The sequence below is a fragment of the Lepisma saccharinum genome, chromosome 22 (assembly GCF_977018435.1).
Source record: "Lepisma saccharinum chromosome 22, izLepSacc3.1, whole genome shotgun sequence".
Classification (NCBI taxonomy): domain Eukaryota; kingdom Metazoa; phylum Arthropoda; class Insecta; order Zygentoma; family Lepismatidae; genus Lepisma; species Lepisma saccharinum.
The window spans coordinates 22,408,560-22,426,496 of record NC_139250.1 but is presented as its reverse complement, the minus strand read 5'-3'; the positions used below and the strand labels follow the sequence as shown (position 1 = coordinate 22,426,496).

The following is a 17,937-nucleotide window of genomic DNA, read 5'->3' as shown; positions in this document are numbered from 1 at the left end:
ATGGTGTTTGGGGAGATAGGATCTGGTGGGGGAGGATCGAAAGCAGACTAGGATAAACTTTCATGTGAATAATTGCATTTTATTTTTCCAGGCATGGGTATTGATGAGGATCTGATGTTGAAAGGAACTGTAGAATGAAGAGAAAAAAATAGATACTGGCTTTTAGTCATATTCATTAGAAGAAAAATATTAAAATATGAAAATTACTGATAAGACCATGGTGGTGGCCAGTGCTCATAATCAATCCACTAACACAAGCAGCTATGGTTGGTTGCAAATGATCAGTCTTGCAATATAGCAATAGGTATGGACGTGAACATTACAGTTTAACGTCGTGTAAAGCAAAATAAAGTGTGGAAATATGTTTGAGAATATTATGGAGGCAGGTTTCAGTGAGTCAGAAAGAAAATTTAGCAGTTATCAGAATAGCACTGAATTTTACACATTAACACATAAATTAACCCCCCCCCCCAACACACAAAAAAACTATACTATAACAATGCGAGCACCAAATGTTTAGGAAGAATAATATTAATATTTAACAATGATATGTGAAAAAACATCAATCTTATTGTCTGTGATTTTGTTTTCTGAGAAGGTAACACGCATAAATTGTCTTCAAAGAGCTACATGGTATTATTCAGTTAGTATTTCATATTTAGTGTTGAATTAAGTGCATGTATGTAGTTTCAATTGTCACAGAGGTAAGTCTGTTACAAAATTGAAGATTTGTCTAACTTTTCAACATTTTATCCAATCTGAAAATTAGTATGCTTCGAAATTAATAATGCTGGTTGTTGCACTAAACTGTGAAAAAGTAACAATGATTTCAATACATAATAGCATCTATTTTGAGACAAAATAACTCAAAAGCTCACAAGTCATTATCCATGTGAGTATGTGGAACACCCAGTAGCATGAGGTGCTGAATCAAGCAAGGGGATAAGATGAACATAAATGATTTCATATATGCCGCTCTTGAGAAACTGAGGAAGGAGGGGAGTCTTGCTAACCCTCTTCTCCCCTTCAAAGACGTGTGCACATAGTGCATGCTCTTACATATACACCCGCCGCAAAATGACTTCGGACCTCATGTGGAATCTGCCATAGTAAGCGGTCTATCACTTTGTAGCCTTGTATCTAGTGTTGTTCTGTTTCGAACACTGAATTGTTTCTGCATGAACGTATCTGGCAACAGTGTATTACTGCTGATAAGAGATGACACAGGAAGGGTGACTTTCTGCTGTAGTGTGTGTGTGATAAATTGCTGTGTTTTTGTGTGGTGCACTTTGTGTTGGATATTTTCCTACCGTATTTGTGTTGGATATTTGACTACTGTACAGGTATATTTGTGATATACCAGGAAAATATTGTAGTATTGTGGAAAAAGGCAGCATTATTGAATGGCGAAGTGAAAACGTCCCGATAAAGATGATTGTACACAAAGAGGTCGTGCAAAATCAACCATAGTGAAGATACTGGCATCCGGTAGACGACTCCCTCTGACTGTCATTCCAAAGCAGAAATTCGGTGGTGGGAGGCAAAGAAAAACGACCAAATCTACAGACGCTCTCCTAATGAGAGAAATAAAGAAAAACCCTCGACTGACAGCGTCAGAACTTAAGAAATGCACCCGGGTCTGCTGGAAAACGTTAGTGTTCACACAATCCAGCACAGTTTACAGAAAGACTTGCATTTGTCGTGTTGTATTGCTGCTAAGAAGCCACTACTCACCGCCTGCATGAAGAAAGACAGTCTTGCTTTTGCAAAGAAATATGCACAGTGGAGGAAAGTCATGTTTTCCGATGAAACTCATTCCAACTGTTCCGAATAGGAGCTGCTAAGGTTTGATGTCCATCATCTTCAGATCGATACGACCCAAAGTATACAGTTCCGACCGTTAGGCACTCCCAGTCTGTTGTCTGGTGTTTTTCAGGTGAAAAGGGTAGGGCAGGTTTATATTTCTTACCGCAAAACGTGACTGAACGCAGACCGATATATCAACCTTCTTAAGGACCATTTAGTGGATATACTTTAGATCCACGAGTGTGATCTCTTCATGCATGATAATGCTCCTTGTCAAACGGCTAAGAAGGTAAGGAAATGGCTTCAGGAACAACAGATAAAGATGTTAGAGTGGCCTGGGAATAGACCCGATCTCAACCCAACTGAAAATTGTTGGCATCGTATGAAGCAATTCCTGGGCAAGACGATTCAGAACCTACAGACCCTCCAAACAGAACTGGTGAAAATGTGGTGAATTGACATGGACTTAAATTACTTCCGAAGTCTTAGTGGTTCCATGCCCAAGCACGTCCAAATGGTTCTCAAAAGTAAAGGCAACATGACTCCGTACTAATGTACGCATTTTTTGCTGTATCTAATAGCTTAATAATAGCTTTTCACATGAATTTTCTGTACATTTTGTGCTTTTTTATGAGGTCCGAAGTCATTTTACGGCGGGTGTACGTCTCATATTTAATCATTTATCTCCATTACTACAGTTAATGTAAATAGGTGACATTAAACAGTGTTGTGAATCCTAAACCATTGCATTAGCAAGACATGCCTGCCCATGGGTACAGTTATTAAAAAATGTTCAATTCATTCTAGAACTTAATAATAGCAATTTCAATTTCTAACCTGTAAAAAAAATTAGTATTAATATAAAATTTGCTATGAATTAATAAAACATCAACAGATTGTGTTGTCATTTTGTAACAGCAATTAAGAAATTTGAACTGAGATTGTCATCAACATGAAAACATTAAGTGAAACAGCATGCTTTATTGCATTGAATTTTCACCTAATTGAGATAACTTTTAATTTTTGAGTTTGTATTTTTCCTTCTTTGCCTAAGTGCTTGAGGTTTGCCTGAGGTTACAAATAAAATTGATATGATAATAACAATCACACTTTTAAATTTATTTTGAGCACATTATATAAATATATTGATTTCCAAGAAACAAGACATTACTATGAAAGCAGATTCACAGAAACATGCAATCAGTAATGGACTGAAATTAAAATCTTGTTCTGGCATTTCTGAAATTAACAATTTTCATTTCTTTTCAATTTGCACTTCTCTGTTTACAATATTCATTGTATACTCATTGTATACTACTACTACTACCACCACCAATAATAATAATAGCAACAACAACATGTTCTCCCCTTCAAAATTAGTTTACAAACTAGTTTCTGGTGGAACAGAAAGTTTGCAAATCTTCTGCAAAATAGCAAAAAATGCATGCAGTGTTACTGACTCTTGTTTTTTATTGTAACTTATTTGTTTTGCACTAATTTATGTGTTAAATAATCTTTATGAATCTGATCTGCATTCAAAAGACAACTTTATGAAAATGTCTGTACATATGGGATGAGTTTACATGCAGAGAATGGCCTTCTGGTATTTTGTCAGAACAGCCACACTGACAGTGCTGGCCTGCATGTAATACATTTGTATAAGGGTTGCCCAAATGAAAGTGAGACTCTTGATTTATTTCTGTAATGATTTATTGGTTGGAATACATGAACATACAGGAAGTAAGATCCATGGGTGACATATCCTCTACACATAGTCACCTTGTCTGTTAAGCAAATGTCCCAGTGCATGACAAGGGTATGAACACCCTGAGCGAAGAAGCGTGATTACTGCGGAACCAATCTTCAACGGTGTCAGGGACCTCAGCATCGTTGGCAAACTTGCGGCCCTTCAGATGTTTTTTTAATGGCCCGAAGATGTGGTAGTCACAGGGCGAGAGATCGAGGCTGTAAGGAGGATAGTTGAGGACTTACCAGCATAAAAGACGCAGCAGATCATGGCACACCTTCTGCCTTCAAAAAGTGAATAACTGCTCGCTGGGCCCATTTGGACGAATCCATGTTGTGAACGTGCTTTTGCACATGTAAACAACACCCTGCGCCGTCCGACAATACCAAGTATGCATACAATGTATGCTTTCTTACATACAGGGGCAGGTTTGCCTATCAGAGCGAAGACAAAGCTCTTGAGTCTTACTTTCATTTGGGCAACCCATTTATAATGTAATTACTCTATATTTTAAAATTTTAAATTTAAAAACATTAATAGTTACCCTTTATGATATATACAAAGGCAGGGTAGCCTTGCAATAGTGTCTCCCTGCTGAAGTTCTTCTAGGCAAATTACACATTCCCCTTTGTCCTCTGTTAGAACATCCTCTGTAAAACAAAATAACATTTATGAATACAAAGTAATTTAATATTTTAAACAATGGAAGCATAAAAAAATACAACTTTTTGACCAGTTTTCTTCAAAACTGCAAATATTACAAAATTTTAAATTCAATTGAGGAATTTACAAATAATCCAATAAGCAGTTCTCAAAGTGATGAATGTTGGTGCCTATCCCCGAGCCCCACCAAGCATCCCTGTAGATAGGAATTTCCACTTCGAACTCAGCCCAAAGGCAGGCATGGTTGCCAAAGAAAATATCTGTAAGCTGCTAAATTTCTCCATCAAAATATGTATGGATTATACATATAATTATAGAAATTAAAGTTTCATAGATAAATAGAAAAAAAGTTCCCGACCCTAAATATTCGGAATAACACATACTCTGTCTTCTTACTAATTGTGACATCTGTGTCTACTTTCCACAAAAAACGTGTAAAAATAAGTTTATGGAAATCCTCCAAATTTATTGGATACATTATGTCAGCTCCAACAAAAAGTATAGACATTTAGAAAATAATATTAAAGAAATAATGAATAATTATATTTTAGAAATAATGAATAATTATACTCCATACTTTCTTTTTAAGTAGGGTACATATCTTTGAGTAGCAATTTAAAGAATGCCACAGGAATCTTTAGTAAAGTACCATTTTTTAGGACTATTATTCCTTTGTGAAGATGAGTTCATGAGTAACAGAAAAGCTACATTTAAATATATTCAAAGCAATGTCATTTCCACAAATTTACACTTTGCCTGTTATTAGAGACAAAGTAAAATTGAAATTGGAATTAACTGCAATGAAAACCTGTCAGTATGTGCTCAATAAAAGTCTTGAAAAACAAGCAGAAAATAGTTGATTACAGGTGACAAAAATCCTACGAATTATTATGGTACACTTTTATGGGGAAGAAATTGAGAGATCAAAACTAAAACTATGGATTTTAAATCAAATTTTGTTTATACAGGGTGGAGCATTTTCGACTACACAGTTTGAGGTTGGCAACACTGCAAAACAAATGCATTGGGAGGGTGGTTTCCTCCTGCCTTGTGTGCACTGTGACCTTGGATTTCAGTAGCAATGGAGCGTTGTCCTCTACAGCAATGTACATTTTGTGTGGAGCAGTTCATGTTGACAAGAGTCAATTGTAGCGGTGCAGCCGTGGACGAGTTCCTAACAGGAAAACAATCAATGAATGGTGGAAACAATGGGGTGAAGTTGGAAGTGTTCAAAATAAACCGCATGGGAGAAAAAGAACAGTCAGAACACCAGAGAACATTGAACGTGTGCGCATTGCTGTGGTTCGCAGTCCTCTGCGTTTGGCAAGGCGTCATGCTTGGACATTACAAATAACACGTCGAAGCCTGCAAAGGATCTTGCATATGGGTGCACTACATCAGTTTTATCAGGGTCGCATTATTTCAAGATTTGGTGACATTCCATGGCCTTCGCGGTCACCAGACTTAACTGCCCCAGATGTTTTCCTTTCGGGATATCTGAAAGTTCTTGCAAACAGACCGGAGACAACTGATGATCTGAAGGCACGAATCAGAGAAGAGATTGCACGCATTAATCCAGATGTTATTGCACGTGTCATGCGTAGCTTTCAAGACAGTCTTGCACAATGTGTTGCCTGCCAGGGATGTCATTTGAAAGATCTTATTTTCATGAAATAATTGTGTGCACATTGTTCATGTATACATTTTATGTAGTCCAAAGGTGCAATGTTTGTTCTAGAAATGAAAAAGAAAAGTAAATGTAATCAGCAAATCATCTGTCTTCATTATAAAATAGGTAGCCGAAAATGCTCCACCCTGTATAACAATAGTGTTGAAATTCATTAGTGCTTGGAGTACAAATATAGTCATCTGTGATTGTGGACATCTTGTACCTTGCAATATATATGGTACACTACATGTAGTTGCATCTACAAATCACGTTCCTCACACGTGGTTAAGTATGTTATAAAAACTGCTTAAGTTGAAGTCAGTATCAGAGGGTACTGGCTGGAATTTAATCACCAATACAGGATGAAACACTTCAAGAGTTGAAGTGTCTCGAGGAGTCTGCAAAAATGTCGAGCAACACTTTTGTGGAGTCAAACTATTATAGAAATTGTGCAAAATGCATAATTTTCATTATTTTAACACCACCACTGTGTTAAATTATTTTCTCAAGAAAAATTAGAAATATTTTCAAGCACAACTCTGGTAGATCGCTATCATATCTAGTTGCAATGACATTTATGTATTCAAATTTATAAATATTTTGAAGTAATTTGACTTGTTACAATTCTCAAATATCAGTGGAAAACAGTTGAAAGTGGTATAGACTCAGCAAAATTTTACTTTAGCAGTAATGAAGTTTCATTCATTTGAAGGTAATGCAATGATTTTTAACTGTTTGAATTATGAAGAAAAAAAAGATGTACTGATTTATAGTTTTAGAGTGCAAAGTAAAATATTACTTTCACAGCACTGAAAACTACCATCCATGCATACACGTCTAACATTTGAAAATAGATGTCTTCCTATGTACAGTCACTGACACTTCTGGGTTTGTGAATACATTGACTTTTAATGCAATTGTTACAACCCGGCAGTGTCCGTGACTGTACACCTTATTAACTCACTTCCTTGAAGCTAAATTACTTGTCTAGTGCAGTGCATACGAGCAAACGTGTCACCAACAACACAATGGCTATTCTCATGGAGATGAACCTGTTAATAAACCAGAGAGAAAAATATTTTTGAATAAAAGGAATGAAGTTATGAGGTCTTCCTTGGAAGAATGGACCTATTTGCATACTAAGTGGAGAAAAGAGCTTGAAAGTAAAGAAAGTGCTATTCATATAGGTCTGAGTACTCTGAACAACAACAGGCAATAATTAGGCTTACTAAATTCAGTTTATTTAGTATGCGTACTCATATCTTCTCTTAATTAAGCATAGAATATTCAAACTATAATTATCAATACTAATATTGTATATTTGAAACCAAATGAGGGACTGGAAACACTATGGGACAAATAAACTTAAAGATTTATAAGACCGCAAAGAATCAGGAGGTAAAGACATTTAGAACTATGGGAGGGAACAAAACAACACAAACTAAATGGAAAACAATTAGCTGGAAGACCAGAAGGAAAAGAAAAGTTAAGATGTAAAGATGTAGTGGAAGCAGAAGTACAAAAAATTGATGTGAAGAATTGGAGAATAAAAGGAGAGAGAGAGAGAGCACTCTGGCACAATACCACCCAGCATGCTAAAACCCATAAAGGGGTGTAGAACTAAATAATGAAGACTTGACTGTGGCCAAGGCTCTGCCATGTTCACACTTGTTCAAGTCAACAATGAGAGAATGTGCTCTTAACAGATTGCAGTTCTCTGGAAACATAAAATATTCGAGGTTCTTACTTAACATACACACAATAGTGATCCATGGCACAAACACTCACACATATATACTTGTTTAAAAAATCTGTTATAAATATATGAGGTGGATGTGCCAAAAAAAACAACTATTTTTCTTATTTTCTTTCCGAAAAATTTCTAAAGTAAGATTGTAAGATATGTAATTTTGTTTGGTTTCATCACATCCAAATGTAAGGCACTAGCTTTAGAACTTCCTTCCTTGAAATCACTCATGATTTTTTGTTAAGTGAACCACAATACTTAAAAAAGGATATTATCGTTATAAACTAGGGGTGTGCCGGACAGAATTTTTTTGGTCGGGACTGGAATTTTTTTTAATCCCGACATTCTGGACGGGAAATGTTCGAAATTTCCCGATGCTCAGAAAATCTCGAATTCTACACGTCATTTTCAACTCAAGTGATTGTTTTTGCATTTCTGGAATAAAAACGAACAATTTCCGATAAGTTCCAGACACTTGCAATGCAGAAAACTTCGAGAATTAACAACTTTTTAAAATGACCATTCGGTATTTCCCGACTGGTCGGGATACCGAAAAGTCGGAATCGAGAAGGGAATTTTTTTTTCCCGATCCCGGTCCCGACTTTTCGGGATCCCGCACACCCCTTTTATAAACCCAGAGAAATATTGAGAAATAATGGATAAATAAAAACGATAATATTTTATGGATCACATTAGTGATCCATGCGTTCAATGACGGGAGTTTTTTCTAACAATCTTTTTGTTAACTTTTTTTCTAATATTTTCCCAAGAACATTTATGAGGCAGATCGGGCGATAAGATTTAATTTGGGTTTCGTCACGAACAGCATCTTTCTTTATAATAATTACGTTTGACACTTTTTAACAGTGTGTGGGAAACTTTATCATTGCCAGACAGCCGTTGTACAGGGAGGTTAGGATGGGGGTGTCTCTTGGACGCCATCTGAATAATTTCCAAGGGGTTATTATCTGGTCCTGGTGATTTTTTCTTCTTTAATGTCATTATCAGTGTGGCCACTTCCTCTTCTGTGAAAGGTAAAATTGGTAAATTATTGTAATTGTCGGGATTCTCACATCTTACGTTTTTATGACATTCAGTTTCATTTTCCTGTGTGTCATCTGGAAGGAGTCCATTCAGCAGAAAATTTGCAGTTTCGTTTATATCTCTTGTGTGCGATCCGTCGTCTTTTAACAACGTTGAAAATGTTTTCCCTAGTTTAATTTTCCAGACCCCAATTTTATAGGGGAGTCCCAATTTATCCTGCTGTAATTTTTGGGTGACGAAATTTGACCAATGTTTTGATTTAAAAGAATTTAATTCATTTTCATATTCTTTTTTAGCCGCTCGATAGATATCTAAATTTTTTGATCTGAATTCATGAATTCTTGTTTTATGGTACAGTCTGCGTGCCTTCCTCATGGCTGTTCTAAGCTTGGTTAAATTTCTGTTCCAGGGTTTGATGTTTTGCTTTATTTGTATGATTGGTGTCGCTCTGTTGATTGCATTCTGTAGTGTTTTTTTTAATCTCTATGGCCCATTCATCAAGCGATTTGTTGGAATTTATTTGTTGAGGCAGATCAATAGAATCGATCAGTAGATGCTTATTGGTTTTATCCCACTTACGTATCCGGTTTGATGATGTCTCGATTCCGTCCCATGCCTGTACCACCAAGGCGAGGCGGCATTTGCATCAGCTGTAATTAAGATGCCTTTGTTATTGTAGGTATTACACGCGTCTCCAAATGTTTCCAAAAACTGTTCTATATTGAAGCTATATTGACAGTAACTGTTGATCAATATAAACGAGAATTTTTCTAATGAGATTTGTGCGATATTAATGTGTATATTAGAGAATTGGGCTACTTTTGCGAGAACTATTTCCTTATTTAGTATTACCATAACTGCCTTTGTATTTACGTTGTGCTGAATAATTTTTGCCCCATCGCGCAAATGGGATTTTATTTTTGTATGTGAATGGTTCTTGTAATGCTAAAATGTCATTTTTTTTGTGGCAAAATCAAACATTTCCTTAGTGGCCAGTTTTAGTATTACTATAGCTGCCTTTGTATTTACGTTGTGCTGAATAATGTTTGCCCCAATCGGCGCAAATGGGATTTTATTTTTGTATGTGAATGGTTCTTGTAATGCTAAAATGTCAATTTTTTTTTTTTTTGGCAAAATCAAACATTTCCTTAGTGGCCAGTTTTAGTATTACTATAGCTGCCTTTGTATTTACGTTGTGCTGAATAATTTTTGCCCAATCGGCGCAAATGGGATTTTATTTTTATATGTGAATGGTTCTTGTAATGCTAAAATGTCATTTTTTTTGGCAAAATCAAACATTTCCTTAGTGGCCAGTTTTAGTATTACTATAGCTGCCTTTGTATTTACGTTGTGCTGAATAATTTTTGCCCCAATCGGCGCAAATGGGATTTTATTTTTGTATGTGAATGGTTCTTGTAATGCTAAAATGTCATTTTTTTTGGGCAAAATCAAACATTTCCTTAGTGGCCAGTTTTAGTATTACTATAGCTGCCTTTGTATTTACGTTGTGCTGAATAATTTTTGCCCCAATCGGCGCAAATGGGATTTTATTTTTGTATGTGAATGGTTCTTGTAATGCTAAAATGTCATTTTTTTTGGGCAAAATCAAACATTTCCTTAGTGGCCAGTTTTAGTATTACTATAGCTGCCTTTGTATTTACGTTGTGCTGAATAATTTTTGCCCCAATCGGCGCAAATGGGATTTTATTTTTGTATGTGAATGGTTCTTGTAATGCTAAAATGTCATTTTTTTGGGCAAAATCAAACATTTCCTTAGTGGCCAGTTTTAGTATTACTATAGCTGCCTTTGTATTTACGTTGTGCTGAATAATTTTTGCCCCAATCGGCGCAAATGGGATTTTATTTTTGTATGTGAATGGTTCTTGTAATGCTAAAATGTCAATTTTTTTTGTGGCAAAATCAAACATTTCCTTAGTGGCCAGTTTTAGTATTACTATAGCTGCCTTTGTATTTACGTTGTGCTGAATAATTTTTGCCCCAATCGGCGCAAATGGGATTTTATTTTTGTATGTAAATGGTTCTTGTAATGCTAAAATGTCATTTTTTTTTTTGGCAAAATCAAACATTTCCTTAGTGGCCAGTTTTAGTATTACTATAGCTGCCTTTGTATTTACGTTGTGCTGAATAATTTTTGCCCCAATCGGCGCAAATGGGATTTTATTTTTGTATGTGACTGGTTCTTGTAATGCTAAAATGTCATTTTTTTTTGGCATAATCAAACATTTCCTTAGTGGCCAGTTTTAGTATTACTATAGCTGCCTTTGTATTTACGTTGTGCTGAATAATTTTTGCCCCAATCGGCGCAAATGGGATTTTATTTTTGTATGTGACTGGTTCTTGTAATGCTAAAATGTCATTTTTTTTTGGCATAATCAAACATTTCCTTAGTGGCCAGTTTTAGTATTACTATAGCTGCCTTTGTATTTACGTTGTGCTGAATAATTTTTGCCCCAATCGGCGCAAATGGGATTTTATTTTTGTATGTAAATGGTTCTTGTAATGCTAAAATGTCATTTTTTTTTGGCAAAATCAAACATTTCCTTAGTGGCCAGTTTTAGTATTACTATAGCTGCCTTTGTATTTACGTTGTGCTGAATAATTTTTGCCCCAATCGGCGCAAATGGGATTTTATTTTTGTATGTGAATGGTTCTTGTAATGCTAAAATGTCATTTTTTTGGGGCAAAATCAAACATTTCCTTAGTGGCCAGTTTTAGTATTACTATAGCTGCCTTTGTATTTACGTTGTGCTGAATAATTTTTGCCCAATCGGCGCAAATGGGATTTTATTTTTATATGTGAATGGTTCTTGTAATGCTAAAATGTCATTTTTTTTGGCAAAATCAAACATTTCCTTAGTGGCCAGTTTTAGTATTACTATAGCTGCCTTTGTATTTACGTTGTGCTGAATAATTTTTGCCCCAATCGGCGCAAATGGGATTTTATTTTTGTATGTGAATGGTTCTTGTAATGCTAAAATGTCATTTTTTTTGGGCAAAATCAAACATTTCCTTAGTGGCCAGTTTTAGTATTACTATAGCTGCCTTTGTATTTACGTTGTGCTGAATAATTTTTGCCCCAATCGGCGCAAATGGGATTTTATTTTTGTATGTGAATGGTTCTTGTAATGCTAAAATGTCATTTTTTTTGGGCAAAATCAAACATTTCCTTAGTGGCCAGTTTTAGTATTACTATAGCTGCCTTTGTATTTACGTTGTGCTGAATAATTTTTGCCCCAATCGGCGCAAATGGGATTTTATTTTTGTATGTGAATGGTTCTTGTAATGCTAAAATGTCATTTTTTTGGGCAAAATCAAACATTTCCTTAGTGGCCAGTTTTGCGTCGTTGAGATTTACTTGTGCAACTCTTATGTATTGATTGTCTATGGGAGTCTTGCTACCTGGAAGCACTGTGGCCATTCTTTATTATGAATGAAAACCACCCTCCCGTGTGCTTTTGCAGTCAGCATAAATCTCATTAATGTCGAGGGACTCACCTCGAAAGTAAACACAGTCTCCAATAACGCTGATAACTCATTTATGTTCGTTGGAATGTTGTTTGACTTGAGTATGATTTTATCCACCGCCTCGGGGTACGGAAATGTAATCGATCTTCCGTTTTCGTGTTTATTTCTTATTAAGAGTGGCCTGGAGGTTGGCATCAAAAGAGTTTTCCTGCCCCGGTGCGATACAGACACACCTAGCGACATATCAGGGAACTAGGAATTCTTCTCGGACTATGATGGATGAAATTCGGTTGAAGCGGCCGTATCTTTCGTCGTCGATAATACATGACATTTTTAAACAATCATTTTGGGCTGTGCAAGTGACTTTTGAAAGAAAAGCCCTCCCTAGCTTAGTCATAAAAGGATTGAGCATTACGTTAGTATGCATCATAATGGCCATTTTAGTTTGTGCTACCCACAAATCGTATAATCATTCTCTGCTTGTTTACGTATTTCCTTATGGGAAATTGAAAAAAAAAATAATGCAATTTGTGCACATTTATCGAACTGAAATTGAATAAATGTGTCATGTACTAAAAGTTTCATAAAGTAAGTTCACATCTACTTCGTGTTTTCCGGCAAATTTTTGTCCTAAAACGTTATATTTAACAAAATGCAAAAAAGCCCATGTTAAATTTAAGCTCTTTCCACGGCGACCTTCGCCAAACTCCACCGCCCTCTTAAGAGTCGCAGGGGCGTAACTAAGTTGTCCTTCTCTTCCAATCTACTCAGTCTTAAGGTTTTCTCGAAGTCGTTGTAGATGTTTTTTGGATTTATGTTTCGGCTCTCTTCTCCTCCTAAACCCGAAGGCGGGTCGAGGCGCGGCGACGTAGATGGAGGGTGAAGTAGCTGAAATTGCTGTAATCTCTTGTTGGGAAGAAGTCCCGTGCATTGGGATTCAATTCCGACGTTTGGTGCTCTGGGGTGGTGGAAGTAGGCAGGAAAAGGGGGGCTTGCTTCGAGATCTTCGCATCATTCAATAGCAGTTTCTGTTTCTTCTTCGTCTTTCCGGCTATTTATTTCGTCTTGCTGCGGGATGGTAGGATCGGTTGATGTGTGATAACTGAATAGGGTTTCGTTAGGAGGCGTTTCTGGGGGAGATATCGGGGCGTTCATCGGTATGGAACTGTCAGGTAAATTAGTGAATATGCTGAGAGGAAGGCTGGGTATATTCGAGCCAAGGACAGGTTAGATTGGTTGTGTCGGTTTTGAGAGGACTTGTTCTGTTCGGTATAGGCTATTCTTTAGTATGAAGTTTAAAGGTTTTTCATTATTTTCTTCGGGAAGGATAGTGGGGTCAGGAAGTTCAAGATATGCTATGAAGGAGTTAAGATTTTGGTTTTTCCTTAGATTATCTATTTTAGTTCTCTCTAGCAACAGCTTCAATTCGTTGATTTTTTTTCTCTGTAAACAGCCGCTCTCGTCGCATTTCTGCAGAGACGGCTGGGAGTGTTCCTTATTTTATTTTTCCTTTTTGTCTTAAGGTCCATAATTAGTCCCTTCAATCAGTCTTTGTAGTTGCAACTTGTGGGTTGGACAGTCCTCGCCATTGCAGTCCTTTTTTCTTCGCATGCAGGGAATACATACTCTGGATTCATTGATCTTTGGGCATGTGTCTTTCTTATGATGATTAGCTTGTCCACAGTGTGCACAGAATTCGCTTCCCTTACAATATCGGCTTACATGTCCAATATCAAAACACCTGCTACATCTAGGGACCACAATGTAATCCTTCATATCCAGGGATAAAAATGGGAGAAAAATTTTCTCGCTTTCCAGCAATATTTTCCGTAAATCAGGCGCCACTTCGAGCACACAGTGGCAAGTTGCCCTGTTTCTCACCGAACAAACCAGCCTCCTGGCCAGTGCGTTTGGTGAATCTCGTTCTTGCACGAAACGCACGGAATCACTTATGGGACAGACAGTTACCATAACTCGTTTAACGCGTTAAACTCGTGTGACTTTCTGAACGGGTCCCAGCTCTTCAGGCTGGTGTAAATTTATGACGTCATGGTTTAACCTGGTGCGCACCGGTGAAATACGGAAATCCGAAGCGTGCATCAGCAGTGCACCAGCGCGCCCAACGGTGGATTCTGGAAAGCACGGAAGGACAAGTGTCTATGGCCGTGTCCGAAAGGAGCAAGACCGTACTTGAAACGGGCATACTTCGAGAATGGTCTCGAAGTGCGGTCTTGAAGTCGTGGACTGGAAGTGAAAATCTTTCGAACTGCACTTCGAATGCAGCGCCAAATACGATCAGTAGATATAACTGAGGACATATTGGTTTTCCACGTTTTAAACACTTGTTTTTCACCACAGAAATCACATAGCATTTGCAAATGTCCTTATACGTACATTTCTACGCATTAGAAGAACTACAACAAACAACTTGCTGGCTTTCTACCTCCGCGATTTCAAACAAATGAAAAAGTCCACTTGTCACGTGACCGAGCCTGCAACCTTGGCGTGCTCTGTACTGTGGTCTTGATACCTTGTGAACTTGACGCTTTCGAACTGTACTAGGTGACGTCACTTCCGCCAAGACCATACTCCCAAGTATGTACATTGTACCTTTCGGACAGAGCCTATGTCGACAAGACTTAGCATTAAGAGACCCATCTATTGTAATTTTTAATGAACAGACAAACAGTCACATGGTACACAAGGTGACTTATTTTGACAGTAAAGAAGAAAACAGTTAAATGTGTTTTTTTTTATATTTCATTGACACTTCTTCGCTCCTAAAATACTTCTTGTGAAATTTACTTTGAAGTCCATGAAGAACTAATTACAATTCATAATTTATATATCATTATAACATTAGCAGATAAATTTACTGCGATGCTACACAAAGGACAGTCTATTTGTTACAGCCAACAAACGAGAGAGTACATACATACGTATGTGGCTGTTCAGTGTTTGTTTACTGTTTACTTCAAAATAGTATTCGCGTCGGTATCACAGTAGGAAATTTAGACATACGAACTATTTATTTAAAACAATAATAATTAGTAATTTATTCAACAAATAAAATATTCGCCCCAATCATGGTCGAATTTATTTCTTCTTTAAGCTGCCTCGAATAAACAGTCGAACATCTACTGCCTTTCTTCTTCTACTTCCAACTTCAGCTGGCCAGTGGGCTCCTCAATTCTGGTGGTAGTTCTATCATTTCTATGGTATTAACGATGGATTTAGAGACGTTTCTATTTCTGTCGGGAACTGAATAAGATAAAGTTCTCACACGATCGTTAAGTAAGGAAGCTAGAAGTCGATCGCGAAGTGAGGACGTACCTAACTGCCGTGCGAGACTGGCTTAAAGATGCAGGAAGGCTTTGACTATAAGAGAAGCACGGAAGGACGCAGTAGGAAATCATAAATAATCACACGAATATGTAAACAACAAAAGAGGGCTTTGGAAAGACCAATAAACAGAACCCAGTTCGAAAGAAGTATTTGGTTGCTTAGTGAATCACTCGCAAACTTATTTTAGGCAAGGGTGACCAAATCCGTTCCAGGTTGCACCAAGCACGATTTCTCATGCAGGAAAATACTTTTGCAGTTTCTCAGGTCGATATTTTTACGGCCACTTAATGAACAGATATTGTTCGAACGCATCGATCTATGTTGGTGCTGGTAATGCTATGGCACAACGCGAATATTTCAAGAGAGACTATTTTGCAACCTTGGGAAAAAATCAATATATTTGTTACGTTGCATTTCTTCCACTTTTGGCTGATTGCGACGACGAGGATTGGTAATGGTGAGATGAAATTGACGAAGTAACACCGACAAAGAACACTCATGTCCAGGACGGGATTTAGACCCGGGAACTTCGATGGCGTGCCTGTTGGGTAAAATTAATAGAAAAAAATAACGTTTTACCGTTACTTTGTCACACAAGCAGTGGCGTGCCCAAGGAAGCTTGGTGAGGGCCATAACCGCCCTTTGGCATCAAAGACACGAAAATCCTGGGCACGCCATTGTACACAAGTATAACATCTGGTCCTCTGTAGTGTGTATTCTCACAGTGTAACAACAGTAGTACCTTCAATTAATTATTTTTGTCTATACAAATCCAACACCTTTTAAAACAATTGATTGATTTGATTATACTTCGCTTTTCTGGCACTTTTGGCTAATTGCGAAAACCTTTTTAAACATAGCCACGCTCATAATCAGAATAAGGTTTTGGCGACCCGGACAATTGCCCGACCCTTGAGCCTTCCCTGATCATGTCTCACGAAATGAACATAAAGCTTGCATACAACTGGGGCTACCAAAATTTTTCATTTGGATTAAACTCTTCTCGTCTCGGACATATTGACAAAGCTTTTCAGATGGATGCTATACTGACCGCGGGCGCAACTGGCGACTGACCTACATAGCTTTAGTTGTACACCAATCGTCTTCGGGGGGTGTGGCTTGATGAGTGTCAACAACCTCAGTTGCATACGGGTAACAACGTTGCCAGTGTGCGTATGTTTTTATTAGGTTGTTATCCAGTAACGGCGCTGGTCAAATCAATCTCTCCCTCATTTTACAATACGTTTGGCAATATGCTGCGTATCCGACGCTCATTTGTTTCGTCCCGCCAGAACTTTCGGTGCCTAGTGACACGCAAAGGCCCGATGTCAGTCGAAGAGAATTTAACTGATCGCTGATTCGTTGTTTCCCGGCTGCCAGCTGGAAATGCGACCAGTATAGCTTGCCCACCTTCAACTGTCTTTCCAGCTGCTGGCAGACAATTCGCGATTAAAATTATCCGATATGCCATCTGGTGAGATTTTCAGGAACCAATCCACGTAGGACACCTCGCTGCTCTTCGCCGTGTTGAAGCCATTCAAAGCATGGGGAACATGCGAAAAAGTAGGGTATACTGTTCAGTTTTTTGCTCTAAATCGTTTTATGGTTCAGGACAAGTCAAAAGCTTACATGTGTTTGCCACCCCGTGGAGTCAACAAAATGAAATGTTTAAATAAATCAGGGAAAACAGAACTGATTGACAAGATTGGCATAACTTAAATGCGGTAAGGAAATTACGAAGAATGTACGAGTCTGTTCACTCTATTTTCAGAAATAATCTTTCGGAAAGATGATTTTATTGCCATGAAGTAAGTTTTAAATTGTTCTTTATGAATATAACATTTCTTTTTTCGAGAACAATGTATTATGTATGTAATTTGGAACAGGTGCAAGTCGATTAAGTGCGAAGATGAAAATAGTTTCAGAATTAATTAATGTCCGTAATCATAGAAGTAAGCCAGAAAAACATAATTGACATGCTAATGTTGCTCTTTCATTCAGTTAGTCAATTTTTAGTGACGACTGAAGATAGCCTCAATGAAATTGTTGTTATTGTTATTATCATTATCCGGTGTTGTTATTAAACCAACCTGCCTCTTTGGGGAAGAAAACAAACTGTAACAGCATGTTTTCATTTATTTCCTCCCAAGCTTTGCAATACAGGTGAATTGCTTTATTTTCAAATCATTTCTGAGAGCCCCAGTTAGGCAGTTACAACCGAGGTGCAGTGCAGATGAAACAGCACCGCTTTGAAAAACCAGTGCGTATACATTAGTTTCGTGTGCGTTTCCCGTGTTATTTTTATTATCATAATTAAATGCTTCGGTCTCAGCACAGCTTTACCTTCGTTATAGTTCCTGGAATTCACATCGCATTCGCAATATTTAAATATAACGCGTAATTTAAACGTTTCTTCCATACCAGCAATGA

General features: G+C 37.4%; 2 protein-coding genes across 2 annotated transcripts in view; both read right to left on the bottom strand.

The window, feature by feature from the left end:
• LOC146004954 (E3 ubiquitin-protein ligase ZNRF2) overlaps positions 1 to 17,937 on the bottom strand; it is a 309,378-nt gene that overhangs the window by 11,196 nt on the left and 280,245 nt on the right. Inside the window, exon 3 of the mRNA XM_083144021.1 lies at positions 4,098 to 4,203. Within this exon, the coding sequence (XP_083000147.1) occupies positions 4,098 to 4,203 (106 nt within the window). The remainder of the gene's footprint in view (positions 1 to 4,097; positions 4,204 to 17,937) is intronic.
• Prp16 (ATP-dependent RNA helicase l(1)G0007) overlaps positions 1 to 17,937 on the bottom strand; it is a 400,014-nt gene that overhangs the window by 151,704 nt on the left and 230,373 nt on the right. The gene's annotated exons all lie outside the window — the stretch shown is intronic.